The 22,066-nt window shown below is 37.5% G+C and overlaps 1 protein-coding gene across 4 annotated transcripts; it reads left to right on the top strand.

The window, feature by feature from the left end:
• The first annotated feature begins 318 nt into the window (after nt 1-318).
• On the top strand, nt 319-21,056 carry LOC149257347 (uncharacterized). 4 transcript variants are annotated; one of them, XR_016256715.1, is made up of 6 exons: nt 319-862; nt 1,053-1,756; nt 2,229-3,320; nt 18,953-19,006; nt 19,113-20,167; nt 20,315-21,056. XR_016256715.1 is itself a non-coding variant. In XM_089414076.1 (6 exons), exons 4-6 carry the CDS (start codon nt 2,553-2,555, stop codon nt 19,506-19,508), a joined length of 1,218 nt encoding a protein of 405 aa, XP_089270202.1. In that variant the 5' UTR covers nt 319-862; nt 1,053-1,263; nt 1,413-1,756; nt 2,229-2,552; the 3' UTR covers nt 19,509-21,056. The 4 variants fall into 4 exon arrangements, 3 of the variants coding, with proteins under 3 accessions (XP_089270202.1, XP_089270201.1, XP_089270205.1); XM_089414076.1 differs by having other exon boundaries at nt 1,053-1,263; nt 1,413-1,756; nt 19,113-21,056; XM_089414075.1 differs by having other exon boundaries at nt 1,053-1,306; nt 1,413-1,756; nt 19,113-21,056.
• The last annotated feature ends 1,010 nt before the right edge of the window (nt 21,057-22,066 follow it).

The following is a 22,066-nucleotide window of genomic DNA, read 5'->3' as shown; positions in this document are numbered from 1 at the left end:
ATTATTAATATTTAGCACTATTAATATCATTATTTTTCTACCAAACTATTGAGAAGCTCTAATATTATTTTCAGTTTGTTTATATCTAGATTGGAACTCTTTCCAAAATAACTTAGAAAAATTAGTTCTTCCTTTGAAATCAACACTTTTCCCGAAAAAAAATTAGTTCTTCCTTATTCAAAGCATGAAATCAACACTTTTCTTCCTAAAACCTGTTTGTAAGCTTTTAGATCAAACATTTCTTTACTGTTATCACCGTTTAAGTCGTTTAATTAATTGTGTGTACATATTTCTTATTCTCCGTTTCAGGGATTTGAGCTGGAAAACAGAGCCGTTACAATGATTGAGCAGAGTAATTCCCATACAGCCCAGTACCGAGAGCCGTTATAATGATTGAGCAGAGTCATTTCCATACAGCCCAATACTGTGATTCCAGCGCAAGGGAACTAAGAGTCAGAAAGCACCGGAAAATAAAAAAAATACTGTTCAAAAGCTTCCCCAATGATTTCGTAAAGGATGGATAACGGAGATAAGATACCGAGAATGGCGCGACAGCAGGGTCATATGTCTCATTTTTATTTACACCAATAAAATGGTTGTTTACTTTAGTATTATGTCCAAAAATCTACTGGCTTTCGATTCCGGTCTCTGCGGGAAGTTACATTGTACCTATATTCTGGTGAGAAACCGAAGCCGAAATATGGGTCACTGGAAAGCCAAAAATATGAAGCATTTGCGACTCCACCATCAACAAATTCATTGATTTTTAAGACTCCCGATTTAAATTCGAGTCTTCAAAGAGTGCCGGGATTGGAATATGTGAATTCTCTTTCCAAATCAAAACAACAACGTCCTGCTTCAGGTATTGTCTCAAATCTAGCGAACGTTGGATCTGAACCTTTTTTTTGCTTGCTACTTGCTACTTCTTACATGTGTAGATGCTGCGTATCAATATATATTAGTATTTAGGATTATTTTGAAAAGATGTTCATGTTTAAAAAGATGCTTGTTTAAAAGATCTGAAACTAGGCTGAAAATTGAGCACTTTGCAGGGAGAGATTTTGAATTTAGTCCACCGACTGGACTTGGTTATTAATAAAAGCAGTACAATTCAATTCGAGATTGAGAAATATGAAGTATACGAGCTTTTGGGTGAATTAGGTTTCTGGGACGACTCTTCACGTTTCGGTTTGAGCAATTAATCCTTCTTGACTTCAGCAAGGAATCGCCTCTAACAACGAATTGTCTAATACTTGTTACGCCGTAAGGCGTTTCCCTATGAAAAGAACTCCCTCCAATGCCACCCGTAAGCCTTTGATTTAAATGTTAGACGATAGAAATCACGTGTACCATCCGATTAAAATCTGGTATGATTCAGTTACGGAGATTTTCTTATGGCATCAATTCTGCAGGTTCTTTTGAGCTAGGCGTTACGGGTACTCCAACCGTTTGACAAAAATAGCCTTCATGGGAGCCCGGAAAAGGCTCTCTTACAGCGGTCTTGATTCATTCTCTTCTGCAGATGGGGGTTTGGTTTTCTGCTGCCTCGCCCATGTTCCACCCCAAAAGCAGGGAAAAGTTCAGATAATGTGGCACCTTCTGAAGCAGAGGAAGAGCCACGGCACCTTGGGAGCCATTCCCTGAGGTCTGGAGTGGTGATACCAATCCTCGGCCTCGGCCTCCCCCTGGGCTTACAAGAGTGAAACCTTGCTCACCTACTGTCTGTATGAGACCGTTCTTATTTTCTTGTTTGCAGGTAAGTGAACAGTTCTCAATCCAAGTTTGAAGGTGGTTTGAAATGGTTTTCCCATAAATCTCTTAGCTCCAAGTCATCTGCAAGATTGAAATCATGGTTGCTAGTCAAGATGGATTTCTTCTTTTACAGCAGTGTTTGGTATTGAATTTCCTCAGTCTATCCAAGATTTATGAGCTGTGCAATCAATCAATTAAAGGAATTTCTGATTTGATCCTTACATTTGTACCATAATAAGCTTATCTTGTGTTAATGATGAAACATACGTAGATTAACTCTGAACTCAATTATTATGCTTTCAGATTTGGCTAGGACTAAAGGAAAAGAAAACCACTGTTTGATGTGTTGAATCTAAGTTTGTCTATTTTGTTATCCACCAATTTCCCATTTCAAGTACTTTAGTGTGTCGCTACTGCTGTTTATGGCCTCAAACTTGATAATGCTCGGCTCCTAAAAAAACTGTTTGTCTGCTCAGATCTCTATACTGTCATTAGATGAAGAGACTGGCTTTCACAATACAGGAAATGCAGTCATCTCTTCATGAAAGCAATGATGGGAGTGAGCCAATTCATGAAATATGTGGAAGTCCATTACTGTCATCAGCATCTACTTACTCCAGTGATGATTCTGATAGTCCACATATTACCCCCGGATTGGAGATAATTATCAAGTCAAAGTATCACCATTTAAGCTGCAAATAGGCTGTGATAAACTGGGAATAAATTACAGTAAGGACTATAAGGATGACAAGGCTGATGAATTTGAGCTACTGTTTGTGGAGGGATTACCTGTGCCAGTAATGCAGATAAGTTGTTTTTCACCTTTTGGAAATGGAAGACTCTCAGATAATGAGTTCCCTTCAAAGCAGTCTTCCCCAGTTGGAGCCATAAAAAAGGATTGTGAATTGTGTCAGGTTGATTTATCTGAACTGGAAAATGATCAATGTACCCATGTGATCAGTAACAGTGGCCTACTCAGAAAAGACCATATGAATATTACAGGTTTGAAGACAGATTTCTCAAGACCAGAGGACACCCTGACAGAATCTACTGTGGCAGCTAATACTGTGCTTGATACTTCTTCCTATTGTGATGGGCATCGAAGAAAAAGGGGCAGGGTTGGTTGCAAGATGGTCAAGAAGATAAAAGTTGGTTTTTTGGACTTACACAAGCACTGCATTGATTCCAATTGCCAGGTTCAGCAGAAAGGAATACATAATATAGGGGAAGACGCAAGCTCAAAAGGTTACATGATATTGCCTGGCAGCCCGAGTGCATCCTGGAGTAAAAGTGAGGAAGATTTATTCATACTTGGGCTGTATACTTTTGGGAAAAATCTTAAAGCAGTGAAAAGATTTGTGGAAACTAAAGAAATGGGGGATATATTAGCACACTATTACGGCAAGTTCTTCAATACAGAGTCATATTGCAGATGGGCAGAATCTAGAAAGACAAGAAGCAGAAAGTGTATCCAGGGCCAGCGCATTTTCTCTGGATGGCGGCAAAAGGAATCGTTGGCACGCCTTTTTCCTGACATACCTGAGCATTTGAAACATGAGATCCCAGAGGTAAAGTTTTCTCGTCAAAAATTCAATTTGTTGTGTAAACGTAAAAATGGTATGCTGTCGTTAATAATACAGCAATATATTTAACCTAACTGATACATATGAACTGAATTTCATAATCCAGTTGGATCAGATTAATCTTCTTGGTTCTGCAATAGATTTAACCTAAATGACAAATTAACCTATGATGAGAAACATGTGGACAGCATTAAAAAAAAGTGAACTCAATTCTTTGAGTAAGAAGAGTTGCTTTTTAAAATCTGCGTTATGAACTTTAAGGAATTTTCTTGCGTAGGCACATGCTGCTCCCTTGTATGTTGCCCAAAATCACGTGTACCATCCGATTAAAATCTGGTATGATTCAGTTACGGAGATTTTCTTATGGCATCAATTCTGCAGGTTCTTTTGAGCTAGGCGTTACGGGTACTCCAACCGTTTGACAAAAATAGCCTTCATGGGAGCCTGGAAAAGGCTCTCTTACAGCGGTCTTGATTCATTCTTTTCTGCAGATGGGGGTTTGGTTTTCTGCTTCCTCGCTCATGTTCCACCCCAAAAGCAGGGAAAAGTTCAGATAATGTGGCACCTTCTGAAGCAGAGGAAGAGCCACGGCACCTTGGGAACCATTCCCTGAGGTCTGGAGTGGTGATACCAATCCTCGGCCTCCCCCTGGGCTTACAAGAGTGAAACCTTGCTCACCTACTGTCTGTATGAGACCGTTCTTATTTTCTTGTTTGCAGGTAAGTGAACAGTTCTCAATCCAAGTTTGAAGGTGGTTTGAAATGGTTTTCCCATAAATCTCTTAGCTCCAAGTCATCTGCAAGATTGAAATCATGGTTGCTAGTCAAGATGGATTTCTTCTTTTACAGCAGTGTTTGGTATTGAATTTCCTCAGTCTATCCAAGATTTATGAGCTGTGCAATCAATCAATTAAAGGAATTTCTGATTTGATCCTTACATGTGTACCATAATAAGCTTATCTTGTGTTAATGATGAAACATACGTAGATTAACTCTGAACTCAATTATTATGCTTTCAGATTTGGCTAGGACTAAAGGAAAAGGAAACCACTGTTTGATGTGTTGAATCTAAGTTTGTCTATTTTGTTATCCACCAATTTCCCATTTCAAGTACTTTAGTGTGTCGCTACTGCTGTTTATGGCCTCAAACTTGATAATGCTCGGCTCCTAAAAAAAACTGTTTGTCTGCTCAGATCTCTATACTGTCATTAGATGAAGAGACTGGCTTTCACAATACAGGAAATGCAGTCATCTCTTCATGAAAGCAATGATGGGAGTGAGCCAATTCATGAAATATGTGGAAGTCCATTACTGTCATCAGCATCTACTTACTCCAGTGATGATTCTGATAGTCCACATATTACCCCCCGGATTGGAGATAATTATCAAGTCAAAGTATCACCATTTAAGCTGCAAATAGGCTGTGATAAACTGGGAATAAATTACAGTAAGGACTATAAGGATGACAAGGCTGATGAATTTGAGCTACTGTTTGTGGAGGGATTACCTGTGCCAGTAATGCAGATAAGTTGTTTTTCACCTTTTGGAAATGGAAGACTCTCAGATAATGAGTTCCCTTCAAAGCAGTCTTCCCCAGTTGGAGCCATAAAAAAGGATTGTGAAATTGTGTCAGGTTGATTTATCTGAACTGGAAAATGATCAATGTACCCATGTGATCAGTAACAGTGGCCTACTCAGAGAAGACCATATGAATATTACAGGTTTGAAGACAGATTTCTCAAGACCAGAGGACACCCTGACAGAATCTACTGAGAGCCGTTACAATGCTATACAGCCTAGTACTGCGATTCCAGCGCAAGGGAACGAAGAGTCAGAAAGCACCGGAAAATAAAAAGAATACTGTTCAAAAGCTTCCCCAGTGGTTTCGTAAAGGATGGATAACGGAGATAAGATACCGAGAATCTGGCGCGACAGCAGGGTCATATGTCTCATTTTTATTTACACCAATAAAATGGTTGTTTACTTTAGTATTATGTCCAAAAATCTACCGGCTTTCGATTCCGGTCTCTGCGGGAAGTTACATTGTACCTATCTTCTGGTGAGAAACCGAAGCCGAAGTATAGGTCACTGGAAAGCCAAAAATATGAAGCATTTGCGGCTCCACCATCAACAAATTCATTGATTTTTAAGACTCCCGATTTAAATTCGAGTCCTCAAAGAGTGCCGGGATTGGAATATGTGAATTCTCTTTCCAAATCAAAACAACAACGTCCTGCTTCAGGTATTGTCTCAAATCTAGCGAACGTTGGATCTGTTCTTATCAATGTGATATATTCTTCTGTTGTCTGCATTCTCAAAGAACCTTTTTTTTGGCTTGCTACTTGCTACTTCTTACATGTGTAGATGCTGAGTATCAATATATATTAGTATTTAGGATTATTTTGAAAAGATGTTCATGTTTAAAAAGATGCTTGTTTAAAAGATCTGAAACTAGGCTAAAAATTGAGCACTTTGCATGGAGAGATTCTGAATTTAGTCCACCGACTGGACTTGGTTATTAATAAAAGCAGTACAATTCAATTCGAGATTGAGAAATATGAAGTATACGAGCTTTTGGGTGAATTAGGTTTCTGGGACGACTCTTCACGTTTCGGTTTGAGCAATTAATCCTTCTTGACTTCAGCAAGGAATCGCCTCTAACAAGGAATTGCCTAATACTTGTAAAGCGGCTTTCAAAATAATAATGCACTCGGGCAACTCTTAATTTAGGCGCAGAAAGCTCTCACGTGGCAGGGATCAATAATCTCTAATTCACGATGAGGAGTCGTCGAGAATTGACTGAAGCACAAGGACCTGAAACGGATTAGATGATAGCGACACTTTTGTTTGTGTTCCGATGGCTTTCTTTTGATTATGCACAGCCTCAGCTTTTGAATACCCGGGGACAATTAATAATGAGCTGTACAACTGTTGGTGGGGCCACAAAGTCCGTGGAGGTAGAATTTGTTGACTTTTTATAGTTTTCTTAACCGATAATTACTTTTAATGATATTCATTCAGTTGTATTTACATTTATCATTAAACAATTACATAAAAGATTTTTAATAGTAAAACAGTAGAATCATAAAGAGATAGTCAAACAAGAACATAAAATTTTTACCAAAAAAAACCGATTAAGGGAAAACCCAACAATTTTTTTCTGTAGAGAAATTGTTCACTCAACATAGATACATTTAAGTGAAACAAAAGTCGAACTTACAAACCTGGTCACACAGTCAAATTGCCTACCAGACAAGATGATCTGCTGCTCAACAAATTCGACCTTCTTCTTCTCTCAGGAAAGACTCGGTTTTGTTGCCCAGCTCTGCCACAAATTCGTTCTTTTATTTGTCTCAGATTTATCTTCTTTTCTTGCCTCGTATTTGACTTCTTCTCAGCCTCAGCTGCGACTTCTTCTTTGTCTCAGATTTGACTTCTTATTTTACACAATTACACAGAAGAGTAGTAGAATAGTAGAATCATAAAGAGACAGCACAATCAGAACACAAGATTTTTAGCCTAGGAAAACTCACACTCCAGCCTAACAAAAACACAAGATCTTTATCCTTAAAAAACTCATACTCATTCGAGAAAAACCCAACAACCTTTTTCCTTTGAGAAATTGTACATCTAAACAAAAGTCAAACTGGTAGCCCTGGTCACCTGGTCAAACTGCCTACTAGACAAGACAACCTGCCGCTCAACCAATTCAGCCTCCTTTTCTCAGGAAAGACTCGGTTCGTTGTTGTGTGCAAATTTGAAAATTCTTGTCGATGTCATGGAAACGTTGGTTACTTTCTGATGTTGTAGCTGGAGAAAATTCTTGTCGATGTCATGGAGACGTTGGTTACTTTCTGATGTTGTAGCTGGAGATGCCTTTTAGACATCTTCTGTCAAATGTAACTAGACATGAAGCTTGGACAGTGTTTGGAAATTTGCCTGAATATAATGCTGTTTCCTAGAATGCATTGGTTGTTAGATATTTGCTGAATGGGTATCCCAGATATTTGTAAAGGTCTTTCAAGAAATGGTAGAACAGGATGTTGTCTCATGGAATGCAATGATTGTGGGATATGTGTAGAGTTGGAAGCTCTGGCACTTTCTCAGAAATGTAATTGACTGACATGGAGCTATATGTGGACAGATTTTCATGTGTGCTTCTTGCATGTGTCAATTTGGTAGCTGCGAGACATGAAAAGCTTGCCACAAATGTATAATTAGATATGGATTTCAATCTGATGGTTTTGTGGTTGCTTTCCTTATAACGTGTCTGAAACGCAAGACCATAAATGATGCACACCACGTCTATAATAGAAGGCCTAGATGAGTTGGGTTGTCATGAATGCAATGATGTTAGGATATGCAATGAATGGATTTGAAAACTAGGATCTCATTCGCTTGAAGAGATATTACATCATACTGGACAATGCTAAATTTGTGTGTATCTGGTCTTCTTGTATCCATGTAAGCTTGATGAAAAGTGGTTCAAAATACTTTCATTGCATGAGTCTGGATTATCACATAGAACCACAACTGGAGCACCATGTGTGCATGGTTGATCTTCCTCACCATTCTGGGCACCTGAATCATCTTCTTTAAAGCTGAATGGATCCCCTATGATATAGGTTCTAGAGAGTAAGCCATCGAGGCCCTTCCCATAAACGTGTTGAGGATTAAAGCCATTGCAGTGGATGAAACTTTAAAGGACAAAACTCTCAGAACCAGCAGGCCCTTACGGAAGCGGAAGATAAACTAGAGGTCATACATGATGACCTAACAAATGTTATGTTCTGATGCGAGTCTAGAAGAATATAGAAGCAAATTTCTAGCTTGGGAAGAGGCATTATGGAGATAAAAAGCTAAGGCAGAGTGGTTGAAAGGAGGAGAATAAAACTCTTACCTTTTTTCACGTGTATGACATCAATGGCCTTGTTCATTCTGTCTTTCTTTAAAGATGTTGTTAAAGTGCGTGTGGATCACTACAAGAAAATCTACAAGAAGCCAGATAAGTTGAATATTTCTGAAATTTTCCTATACATCTCTCTTTTGAACAGATTGCTCTTAGATGAGCAAAATGATTCACTCAATGCCCATGTAAGTGAGGAGTATCTTTAAAAAGTATAAAAACTCTTTTCAAGGTGATAAATCTTTAGTCATAGATGGCTGGACCATTGAGCTTTTGGAAGGCTTCTTTAAAGAGATAAGGGAATACTTGTCACTACTTGTTGAAGAACCAAGATCCATGGGGAATGACTTTCGTTCTTTCAACTCCACCTTCATTGCGAACAACCTCAATATGAATAAGCCCCTTCTCTTTCACGCAAATTGGCAAATCTCATTAACGATTATGCAGATGTGTTTACAAAATTATGCCAAAGTAATAGCCTGAAGGCTATCATCTCTGATGAGCAGTTTGGTTTTCTTCCAGGAAGGCAGATTTTTGATATGGTGGGAATTTCCCAAGGTGCTCCACACTATTAAATCAAGGAATACTACCTCCTCCGTCATCAAGTTAAATCTCTCAAATACATATGATAGAGTGGATTCAATTTTCTTAAGATTGTAATTGATGCTTCACATAGGGTTTGATATCCACTTTGTCAATTGGATAGGTAAGTGCATATCTACAATATCATACGTTGCCTTATAAATGGGTCACCTTATTTTTTCCAGCCACAGAGAGGATTTAGTCAAGACGCGCCCTGTCACTTTTACTCTTCTTATTAGTGCCAAAGGTTCTCAGTAGAATTTTGAAGAGTCTAAACGAAGGATGACAAATAAAAGTAATTCAAGTGACCAAAGAACTCACTATCACCCATATACTCTTTGTATAGGATATTATGGTTCTTCCCGGGAGGCAAAAATGATAGGAAATGTTCTTCTTCAATGCTGTATAGCTACATGAATAAAGACCTACCTTTAAAATTCAACCATAACCTTGCACCAGATTGATGGTCCAACTTCTATTAGAATTAAGATTTTGTTTCTATTTAAAGTTACAGAATTTGAAGAGACTACAAAGTATTTGGGTTTTCACTTGAAGGAAAATAACTACTACAAAGACTGGCTATGACTATTTTTAAAGACTGAAAAAGGGCCATTTTTTTATATAACAGGTGGATATTCATAAGAGGGAGCCTGACCCTTGTTAAAGACAAGTTTGAGTTCACACCTATTTATCAGACGTCTTTTCCTTCAATACCCACAGACATACTAAACAAGATAATGAAAATGTGCTCCAGGTATGTTTGGGCAGGAATGAGAGAATATGGTGGCATACTTTTAGTTAAATGGAAAACACCATTAAGGCCTAAGAAGTAGTGAAGCTGGGGATTCAAAGTTTTCTCTCCATTTTTAGAATCGTTGGCTACAAAGGTAATGCGGAGAGTCCTCTTTACTGAAGTTTTGTGGCAGAGTGTGATGAAGTGGAAATATATTGAACCATCAATCCTGGAGGACTGGATAAGAAACCCTAGAAAATCGATTTCTGGATGATCTATAGTATGGAAAGAGGTACTAAAAGACTTCTCAATCATTGGTGATCGTCTTTCCTAGCTAATTGGAAACGGACAGAAGGTCCATATTGGAACGAACTGATTCATAGATAGGAGGCCTCCATATGTCAAGCATCTCACAACGTTTGATTGCCCTCTTACATTTCTTAAAATTGGTTTTATTTGGAAGCATTTTATGACAGGAACAATGAGGATGCAAGCCGGGTAGGACTCGACAAGGATTTGGCACTACAGTAGAACCGATATGTCTCTGCCCCCTAGTTGGATTATATAAGATTAAGAGATAAACCAAACAGTCTTGTATGGGCTGAAAATGAAATAGGAAATGACTACAAGGTTAATCTAAGATACCTTGCAGCTCTTAAAAAAAGGAGGAAAAGGATATTTCAAACTGGCAGCATATTTGAAAGTTTTAGCCGCCCTTAAAATATCATGATTTCTTACGACTTTTCCTCGAAAAAAACAATAAAATCTTTGATCTGGGATATACTACAAAAAAAGCTGGCAGAGTCCTGGGAGTTGCCCATTATCTATGGAAAATTATGCAAGCATCAATCAGATTTCTGTTCAATGTTATTTTACTGAAGTGGTATGTATTGCTACAAAATCTATCACTAGTGGCAAAGGGGTATGGTATGAAGACACAGAAGAAACATCAGAAATCTGGTTGGAATATCAAGAGGTAAGACCTGAAGCACATCGACCTCTTCCATGTTTTATTTTATGGGTGGTATTGCTAACTAGGAATGAGTTCCTATTCCAAGGAGCATGTAAATAACCATACAAAATCTTTTGCAAACTTAAACGAGCCTATCTACTGTTTGAGAAACCAACAAAGGTGAAAAAGTATTGATTTGTTGTAGATCCAAGAATAGAGACTTCAAGTATTCATGTGTATTTGAAGGCACCTCAAAATATCGAGGTTCACCTTTCTGACTTCCACAAAATCAAATTTGAGTGTGTTTTGTGCAGTGGCGCACAATCACCTATGGCTATGAAGAAATCAAGGTCTTATCTATTTTGATGAAATTATCCATGGAAGGAGGACTCGGGTTCATCGATATTTATGGATACTATTTACTGGTGGTGGAATGGCTAAGGGGAATTAGAACGCAAAGAAATATAGGTGTATTTGATAGTTTTCAACACGTGAAAGAAATCAAATTAAGCTTCACTAAAATCCACATTTGTCACACCTATTGAGAGCTTGTTGCAAAGATCCAAGGTCTCTCCTTGTAAGACTTTTTACGATGGGGATTGCTTTGTGAGAGGTTTGAAAAATCTATATAATGGGTAGTTTGAAAAATCTATATAATGGGTAGTTTTCATTTTCGATGATCTATTTTGGAGTTTTATGGAGGTTTTGTTTGTGAACTCTATAACTGAGCTTATGCACCTTAATGTTTTGTCAAAAAATCATATGTATTCCTTATTTTAAATAATGGAAGGGATTATGTTATATTTCTTGGAAAAGCACTATAAATATATACAATAGACATTAGTCATAAAGCTAGAAATCATGGATGGTACATTAAAATATGATAAAATAATATTAGGGGCATCAATTAACATGATAAAAGACACCACAATGATCCATTACATTGACTTTTATGATTCAACTGGCCTTGATGGATCCATAGGACCCATTATGTTGTGATAAGGGAACAACATGCCCTCCCTCCTTTAGAGATTTGTCCTTTAAGCACTAAGATGATTTCAAATAGTAAGAATTCCTCTTATTTTTTCTTAGTGCTTTCCATGCTTAATTATCTATCCATCCATTTGTAATTATTATTGGTGCCAATCCTTGATAATCTAACACTACTAGGTAGTTTTCTTTTTATTCCATGTATTATCATCATTTTTCCAATTTGTTGTAGTTTTTAGTTTTATCATATACTTGTTCCTTGGCTTTTGAGTACATGAATTCCATTGGTTCTTCCATTTATTTTCTTTGAATGAGGTTACTGATATGCACTTTCCTGTATTCATTATAGGCGTTCCTAGTAATGAGGATATCAATATTGTTCCACCTTTTAAGGTTTTTCTCCATCATGCACAACATTATCATTAATCTTCCTTTCTAGTATAGTACCGTGCCCTAGCTTATGTTCTTGATCTTTGATTGTGGTCACTTCTGAGATAATACTATCATATTTTGTCTTTAACCATGATCTCTACTTCAAGTTTAAGAAATTTGTGGCAGCCTTGTTATATCTTCTATTCCTTCCCCTTTTGAAACTGAATTATTGTACCATCTATCAACTTTGTTTATCCATCTTCAAGTCCTTTTTGAATTTTTATTTGTCTTCATCTCTATTTAAGGCTTCATCAAACTTATAACATATTCCCTCTTCAACTCTCTTGCTCATCTCATCAAGTATGAGCTTTGGTTCGTTAACCTCAACAACCTTTGATAATTACTCCCTAGAAGATTAAATCTACTAAATTAAAAACATGGATGAGAATTTAACACTTAATAAAATATAACGACAAAAGCAAAATGATCGCACCAATTTCATACACATGCATACATGAATTTTCCCGTCAAAATCTGTTGTTTCTCTAATTTAATTCTACAACATACAAGGGCTCCCTTCTTGGGGTAATGGCCATTTGAGGAAAAATACTAATGCAACAAGAACTTGGAATTAATTCAATTGATCAAACCATTTGTACTTCGATTTGCTAGCTGATTTGGACCCATCGCTTACCGCCCCTTTCACTCTTCTTCACACCCTGCACACTGGAATGAATATCCTTCACCCAATCACCGAGTTCTAACACTCCCCGTTTTGTGTTCAAAGATGTGTATTCTCCCTTAGACTAGCCTTCTTTTTAAAAGTTCGAGTTATTGATTGAATCCACAACCATAATTTCCAAAGTGATTGATGGTTGAGATTAGATCTCAAGAACACTTTAGATCAATGATTGAGATTCATCTAATTCATTTATGTAAATAACCATTGTATTTCATTATATTAACTCACTGTATCTTTTAAAAGCCATTTACTTTAATTAATTAATTCCTAAGATTAAGGGTCAATTAGGTGACTTTCACATGCCTAAACACAGGCTTCTTTGGAAGTACCTTCCCAAGCTATTCTTTTTTTTTAATCTAGGATAATTGGTAACTGGTGAGAGTTATCCTGAACAGGCCTAGGATCAAATCTAACTGGCTGCCACTATAAACCTAGGCTAGGTGCGACAACCTACAAGCCGCACACAATAGCAATTAACTTATGCCTCAACAAGAGCCGAGATGTCTGCTCGGGGGTCACCTACTCTTCTAGCCAAGACACAATAGGCCATATACTCAATGAGATTTGAACCTCCATCTCGTGGGTTTCACCCAGCGAAACTTACCATTAAACCCCATATCAACACTCCCTCTTAGTGAGGAAGGCAATATCTCCTTCAGTAGCAAGGTAACCCTTGCCTCCCAAGGCAAGAAGTTAGATGCTCCATCCAACCTATCCTCAAATCTAAGACTAGATGTTGCCATTTCTAGATTCGACAATAACTTTCTTGTGCTAAGTCATAGCACCCACAAGAAAAAAGAATGCTACTGGTTTGTAGATATGTAAGATTTCTTATGATTATGTGTTTCGGTCCTTTGAAAACCCCCACAAAAAAATATTTTATGTCAAACCTTCAATTGGTAAGGTCTCCCTCTGTTCCTCTGAAGGATGACCTCCACTAATCAGTATTGGCTGCATTGATAGCTTTGTTGGCACTTATAGATATCATGCCCATGTACCCGCTGTACATTGTAGTTGTTGTCACCATGCTACTACACTACATGTACAAACTAGTATGAATTTACAGCCCAAACTTCTCTTCTATCAACCTCCACGCATCATTCGGCTTTTGTGGCTACTATATGGAACTCTGTGGCTATGTATAATAGTGTATGGTTACCCCTGCACACTAACGACTTCATGCACATGATCTAATGGCTTTCAGTGTTTGCATCCCTTAACTTGGCTATTGTTGGGATCTTTTTACATGTCTCGGACTTGGTGACAATCCTTTCGTGTTTTCTACACGCAGATTGGCAGCTAGAAGTTGTATTTATTTACTTTTAGCTCGTGCGCTAGCCCATCACGACCTTTTTTTGTCAATTGCACTTGATGCCTATGGCTACAATCCACTTTTTATGTTTCAAACTCATTTTTTTTTCGCCATACAACCTTAGTGGAAGCTGGAAGCCCCCACCACCCACCCACCCCCTTTTTCTTTTTCTCAATCACCATATGGTTAGCCTTTACTACAAAGTTGGACAACTACCACTTTGATATCTATCTTAGGCATTGTATGACATATGGCCAACCTTGAATGCAATTTTTTGCCTAGCTGCGTCTGCCTATGGCTTGATTTGTACAATCTTTGACTCCTGCACGAATATCTCTTGTACATTAACTTCTGGTTGATTCTTTTTGTGCTTTGTGGATCAATCTTCTTGTGCAACTCTTATAGATTAGTCTTCAGAAGTTGTGCTTTGATACCATGCTAATTTCTAACCCCAATGATTTGGTTAATTGCTTCCCAATAGATTAGATCTATTGACCCAAAAAAATGTGTAAGATTTTAACATTTAAATAGAATATAACAACTGAAGGGAAATGATTACACCAATCTCATACACATGTACAAATAATTTCTTCCCTTCAAAATTTTTTGTTTCATTAATTAAAGTCTATAGCATACAAGGGCTTTGTTCCTAGGATAATGGCCCTATGAAGAAAAATCCATGTGACCCAACAAAATGGGTAACCCCATAGGAGAAAACTTTTGTCCGCCACTTGATAGCCAACCGGTCAGCCAGAAAACCAACAACCCCTGAGAGCCACCATTATTGACGATATGCCATATATCTCCCCCACTTGCATTAGCGATGTGTTTCTTACCCATCTAGATTAGCATTTGGGCAAAGGTGGGCAACCACTCACAAGGTATTTTGATCATTTTGCATTTGAGTGCTTATACTTGTTTGTCTTTGGGCATTTAGTATGGATTATGGGGTGATCTGGATGATTAGCAGACCTTGATTGCATTCTTGATCTCTCACCTTACTTGGGGGGTTAATCTTTGATCCTAGTCCGTTGGGACTTTCCTTAAGGACCACTAGGTTATAGGAGGGGCACACTTGGAAAACCATGATTGAGATAACATGTTCCATCTTCCCTATGTCACACTTAACACCTTCCATCCTACACTACAAGTCCATATCTCTCCTCCATTCTTTGGGTACAACTTGTCATTGGTTCTTCAAGACTCGGCACTCATATGTTCACATACCTTGAGTAGGGCCCAAATTTTTTTCCCGGGAGGTTGATGCTACTAAAAGAAACAAAAAGAAATGTTAAAATGCAAAAGATGGCCAAGAATAGAAGAATTAGCGGGTGGGAAAAATCCTAGCATGAACTCTACCTTCCAAATATGTCTATCACCCAATTCCTGAGCACATGTTGCTCCATTTTATCATAGAGGAGCCCTTGCATGTCCCAACCCCGATGAGCGATAAATTGACTCATCTTAAAGGGATAATAAAATTTCTACTTCATACAAAGCAAGCTCTAACCCTTGAGCTATAAGTGGTAATACAAGGGAAAATCAAGAAGTAAAAGGCACACAAGAGGGGTGGAAAAACCAAGGTTGAAATGGTAACTCATGCATTTACGAATGCTCCCTCCTCACATCTATACACTCAGGACGTGGATACCCCCATCATTTGGCACCCTTGACCATGACACTTGGCAATTAAGTCTTATCCCCTCTGTTGCCACATTACTATTCACTAACACCTAATAATTGAGGGGTGGACTAGGGAAATGCTACTTCCCCTTAGTGTCTGGAAGCGCCTAATAAGGTTGACCTTTAGCCACCCCTACTTAGGGAAAAACACTTTTGCAAGTTCAGGGCCCTGATTTTAATAAGGGATCCTTGTTTGAAGTATTAAATTTTCCTTCACATTCAAGTTTGGTTCACTAAGATGCATTATTGATCTTTGTCCCTAATGACTAGTTTCTTTCACTAGAATCCATGTTGTTCTTGTTAGGTGGTTCTGTAGCCCAAGTGTTGGGCACCCTCCCCACATGCACCCCGACCCTTTCGAGGAGTACATTGGCACAAACAAGTGAAGCATTGAGAGTAAGGAGCCTCCTAGCAACATCATCAATGACATATGTCCCAAAGCACCCCCAGTGCCCAAGACATTGGTTGAATTTGACCCAAGTTTGAGGATTCTTAAGGATGGCACAACTGGACCCAGCATGCCCCTAGGCTGGTCTTGACACAACTAGACCTAGCATGCCCCCAGGTTGGTCTTGACACAACTTGAAGGAAAACAATTGATTAAGAGCCCAGATGAGGATGATCTCACACTAAGAGACTAGGGAGGGTTTGTTGCACCAAAGGAAGCCCTAACACTGGAGGAGGCCACTTCCAATAGTTGGAGACCTATGGAAACCACTTTGTGGCACCCCAACTGGATCTTAGGACCCCAACTCTCGAATCATGAACTTCACAGGAATCTACACCTTCTTGGACACCTCATCACCCTTGGACATGGCATTTGGAGCATTTACTATTGATGACATTAGCATGAGAGTGCCTGCAACTCACATGTGTGGACAAATTAGGGCACATTTTGATATAGCTAGTCTGTTGGCTTGTAATTCTAGGACATTTTAGCATCAAACTTGTTTTAGGGTCTTTGTTAGGCTTACTATTAGTCCTAATCCTCATATAAATAGAGGATAGGCTCATTGTATTGGATCATCATCACTTGTGACTTATTTTGGCCCTCTTAGAGATTTTCAATCTTTTTGTTTTCTTGTGGAGATGTGACTTTATAGTGTATTTTTCTATTTGGAGCTATTTCTTTGGTCTCGAAGATGTTATTTTGGAGCAATAAAGGCTTGTTCATGCATTCTATCTTGTAAGTGTACTTTGGATTTGATATTTTTTTTTGTGGGTGTCTAATATATGGAATGGTTGATTATCTAGGGTTTCTAATTTGCTAGTTATTGTTGAAAATCATTGTATTGAATCTAGATGATAGCATTGTATGCATTACTCACCCATAGAATGTGAATGGCAATCCCATTGGTGAATCTTTAAACTAGCTCTCCCAATTGACTTTGCTCCCTCACAAAAGTGATAGCTAGGGTTTTGAAACCTAGGGTTTTATTATTCCCTTACTCCTTGCCAAAATTTAGCATATTTTACACTCCCATAGACTCCATCATCCCAAGGGCTAGACCCTAGCCTTGGTAACTTTGTTGATCACCTACAAAACTTCACTTAAATCACATTATGTCTCTCTAAATCTGATTTTTGACCCCTTGAGGATAAGATGCTAGCTAGCGCTAGGGCATGAAATTTTACTAGGGTTGAAGACTTTGACTTGTGGAAGGATTCAACATTGGAAGAGTGTTGGTTGCATCAAAATTAGCCCCTTGTAGTGGCTAATCTATCCATTTCAAAGCTAAATTCTTTATGTCCTAGGTAGATCTTGCTCCAGAAAAACCCTAGTTTTCCCTTCTCGTTCCTTAATTTGAAGGTATTGATTGTTTGGAAGCCTTTTCTTTGCCTTGTGACTCTAGGTTGATCCTTTTGGCTTGCTATTTCTAAAGCTCTATATCATTCATCCCCTGAACAGGCCTCATTAGAGGAAGCGAATTGCCCCATCATGCTTGATGAGCCTTGTTCTTAGGAAGAGTTGTCCTCTACAAACCTATCTTGTCACCTTATCCCTTGGATTTAACATCTCTCATGGATGACCTAATAAGGGCAAGCCTCCCTAGTGGTGAAAGTACATAAATGAGCATGAGGTAGTGGCTATGGTGACAGTGGGCCACACCTCATTGTTGTCCCTTCGTCTAGTTTTTGTCTTGTGAGCCCTAGATTTTGAGGCAACGCCTTTGGTGTTGTTGCCTGGGAGTATATTAGTCAACCTCTTGGTGGGTTTAAAGATTAAACTTCACCTTTCTTTGAAGAGAAAAATTCATAATGAAAATCTGGATTCTCTTCTAGTGACTCCAACAGAACTTGACCATGGAACTTGGAAGTAGCTACTTAAACCCCCTTAACTTATCATCGAAGAAATGGTGAGTCTCCTGGTTTCTTTTTATGGATAGGGTAAGTTGTGTCCACTATCCCCCTGAGGTGGCATTGAAGGTGACTATTTGAGGGCATTTATTTCCCCTCCAATGACGTTTGATAACTTTTGGAGAATTGACCAATCCCTTTGCCTCCAAGATCATCACTCCCTACAACTTTGCAATTGGATATGTCCTTTGGCAATATACCATCACCTTTGTTCTTATTAGGGTTTGTAAACTTGTGTTTATTATCCTTATTACAAGTGCTTTTTATGCCTCTCCTTTGACTTTTATAATTTATCTTCTTTATTTAGCATTACAAAGTATTTTGAGAATTATCTGAAGTATTAAAATGCATTGTTATTGAAGAGTCAAAATAAGTTTTGAGAAGTGCATCCCTATCTAACACTGATATATTATAGAACAAAATGTTCAAAGATCATTAAAGTATAAACTAATTTGCCCTTTTCTTTTCTAACTTCAGTGATTTGTCGAAACATGATTTTGATCTCTATTTTCTTGGACATTTTGATGCTTTAAAGCTTATTCGTGTTATTAGTTCAGACATATCTTTGACTGCTTGACTGTTGTGTATGTCTTATTTTAAACTTTCCTTAAAAGCTTATTCTGTGGAATTCTGAAATTTTAGGAAACACTCCTGATGTCTCTGAATCATGATTTAGTCAAAATCATTTATTTATAGACCAAATTGCTGTTGTGCTATTATTTTCTTCTGTTTGGCAATTTATAGAAGATTCTCTCGAGTATTGGGGTTTTTCCGGACAGGTCTAACCCGTAGAAAATCTTCTGGTAAATTCAAACCTTGTATTCATTTGGGTTGTTTTGAACTAGAATCTTTTGTATGACCAACATGCTAGAAAATTCACTGGCATGAAATATTCACACTTTCTTTAACCATTTCTCCAACTATTTGCTATTTAAATTTTCATTTGCTTTTAAATAAGAAATGAAAGTTTCTTTATTTGCGCATGCAGTGGCAGTGTCCTATGTGCAAGGAGAATTATTCAATGGACAGCATCATTAATTTTGTAAGTAATTTATTGCAATTTTTTGATGGGAACAGGATGATAAAGGAACATCAAATTTATGCTAATTCCTAACCTGTCAAAACTTTATGATTATCTAATATGGCAGATGAAAAACTACTCTAAGGACGTAACTGAAGTTGAGGTGAAACCAGATGCTTCTTGGTATCCAAAGGTTGAAGGTTATGCCAGTCTCCGTGAGCATTGGCATCAGCCAGATAGATCAATGATTATCTCAATTGGAAAAATTACACATCAGCAGGGAAACTTGAACCATATTAAATGTGAGACTATTGCCTTTAAAAATTGGAATAAAGAGGAATTGAGATGGTATCCAAAGCTCGAAGGTTATGCCTGGCTCTATGAGCCTTGGCATCGGCCAGATAGATCGATCATTATTTCAATTGGAAAAATTACACATCAACAGGGAAGCTTGAACCAGGTTAAATGTGAGGGTATATTTGAAAGTCAGTTGCCTTTAAAAATTGGAATAACGAGGAATTGAGATAGTTATTTGGGATTAGGTGGTGCTATCTTATCATCTACAGCAAATACTATGCCATGGATGGAAAAAGGGGAATACAAAAATCGTGCGAGCCATCAGCTACAGTGCGACGGATACAAATGGAGATGATGAAGATCCAAGTATTAATCAAGAAGGAAGTGAGGACCTTGTCAGGGAATATAAAAACTGTGCCAGCCATCAACTACAGTGCAAATGATACAAATGGAGATGATGAAGATCCAAGTATCAATCAGGAAGAAAGTGGAAGTGAGAACCTCGACTTTTCAACAAATAATGATGCCAGGTTTTGACTCTTCATTTTTGAGACGTAATCAGACTTTACAGAGAATTTCCAAGCATGTTTGTTCTGAACTCCAAAAGGACTCTGAGCTAATAGTTCTAAGTGATTCAGAGGAAGAGAATGCGAATGATGTAAACATTGGTTAATCTAGTGTTTCAGTTTTTGCTATTTCGGATACTTTGTGTCAAGGTGTAGAGTACCATTGAATTCCTATGAAGGTTTGCAGGAGGAATCACAGTTTGATTGCATTGGTATTACCTAAACCTTCATTCATCCGCACTTATTGGATCCTTTTCTGAAGTGATTTTGATCCAGCATAGCATCAACGCTCCACTTGGTTATATTGGTGCTAATAGTGGTGAGTTCAATTTGTCAAATTGGTCCCCGTGCCCTCAGAATGTAGCATTTCATTTCTTTGGTACAAATCCAGATGTTTCAGGTACCTCAGTGTGCATATGTGGTACTTCTGACTCTTGTCAATATGTATGGTTTATTGGCTTTACAGCTGTAGGAGAACACAAGGGTGGGACCAACAATCCCTGACAGCAGCCGTTCGTTAGATTCTTCCCTGTGTTCCTTATACACTTCTTCCATGTTCAAGCACAGCCTGCACAAGCATATGTTCAAACTGATTATGGAGACCTGTAATCACATGTGACGACGTACAGACTAATTGGATTTCACTCAGTTTATTTAGCAGTAACAACTTGGGTAAGCCAGGTTTCAAGGAACCTGCTGCAGGAACACAGTGTGGACAATATCGTCTGCACTTGGGGCCACTTATTAGCTATAGGTATACAAGGTCAAGGCATTGTATCTTCTATTCCTGAGTCGATCAAAGTAGACTGGAAAACTACTTCCTGATTAACAGTGTGCAGCATCTATACCATCGAATGTTAGTGATAATAGAACTGATGGAGCTTTAGCGTATAACCAAGGTTCTGATAACCAATTACGTCATCAATTTGTCAGATCAATTAGACCTCGATTTTAAGTTTCTGTGGATTCAGATTCTAATTAGGTCGCAGCATTCAGCATCAACTCTGTCGCTGGTCTTGCATGCCCATCGAGGATTATGAGACCAGGATTTTATTTTATGATTTACGTAGAAAAATCACCCTTTCCTATGGTGTTTGTATGCAAGGGATAACCCAGTTTTAATGCAGTAGCAGGTGCTTAAGAACTTTTGTAGTAATGGATGTAAGCCTTTTGATGCCTAAAGATGTATGACAGACTGGATGTGATGATGCAATGATGCAAAGATGATGTGATGATGTTTTTTCTTGGTGAGTTTTGGCAAAGATGATGTTTAGATGTCTCTACGCGCATTGTGGAGAGGAATCAGAAAATTCCTAATGTGCTTTGCTTAACTTCATAATGGAAGCATATTTTTATCGTGACAAATAATTTCCCTATGACTGGACTTTGAACACAAAACCAACTCTCAACAAATATGAAGGGGCCTTAATTGTGTTTTGTTTTCTTATTATTCTTGCAGGATGGATAAATCTGGAAAAGCTTATTGCTTCCAGAGGAGATGTTATCACGTGAAACAAATTTAAATATATATAAATATATATAGACCATGTAATAAACTTGTCAACACCTCATTCTAGCTATAAAACTTGTGAACATCTCATTTCTTAAAAATATTAAATTTGTTTTATCTATAATGTAAAAAATCATATAAGGTTATTTGCCAAAATCTGAAAACACAATCAAATGTTGCATGAAATTGGAATAGTTACAAAACTAAAATATTGCCTAGTAAATTGACATCATGGTTAAATGTGTTTTTGTGAGGTAATTAGTATTATATATATAAATTAATCAAATTAATACGATAGTTAAAAATATTTTTATGGGAATTAAATTTTCTTAAAGTAAAACCAATAAGTATTTCTGAAATATAAATCATGTTATTTGATATGATAGTTAAAATGCTCTCCTGTGAGGTAAGTAAAAATTAATTGGTATCTCATATATATAAATTATGTAAATTATAAATGTTTTTGTCTAAGTTAAAAGCAAATGTTTAATGATAATAATATTTTAAAGGGAAAACAATGCTTCAATAAATTGTGTAAATAGATATTATTGTTAAAATGTATTTGTGTGAGAATTTTTTTTATCAAAGTAAGAAATAATGAATATTTAAGAGATATAAAAGATTAAGATCATTATTAGAAATATGAGTGTATAATATGGATGCGTAATTTAATTAAACTCAAATTATTCAAATTTGTAAACTATAATC

The sequence above is a fragment of the Pinus tabuliformis genome, chromosome 6, assembly GCF_031772625.1.
Source record: "Pinus tabuliformis cultivar Carrire ecotype Pingquan chromosome 6, CPIR1, whole genome shotgun sequence".
NCBI classification, from domain to species: Eukaryota; Viridiplantae; Streptophyta; class Pinopsida; order Pinales; family Pinaceae; genus Pinus; species Pinus tabuliformis.
This window is presented reverse-complemented; position numbering and strand designations above follow the sequence as displayed.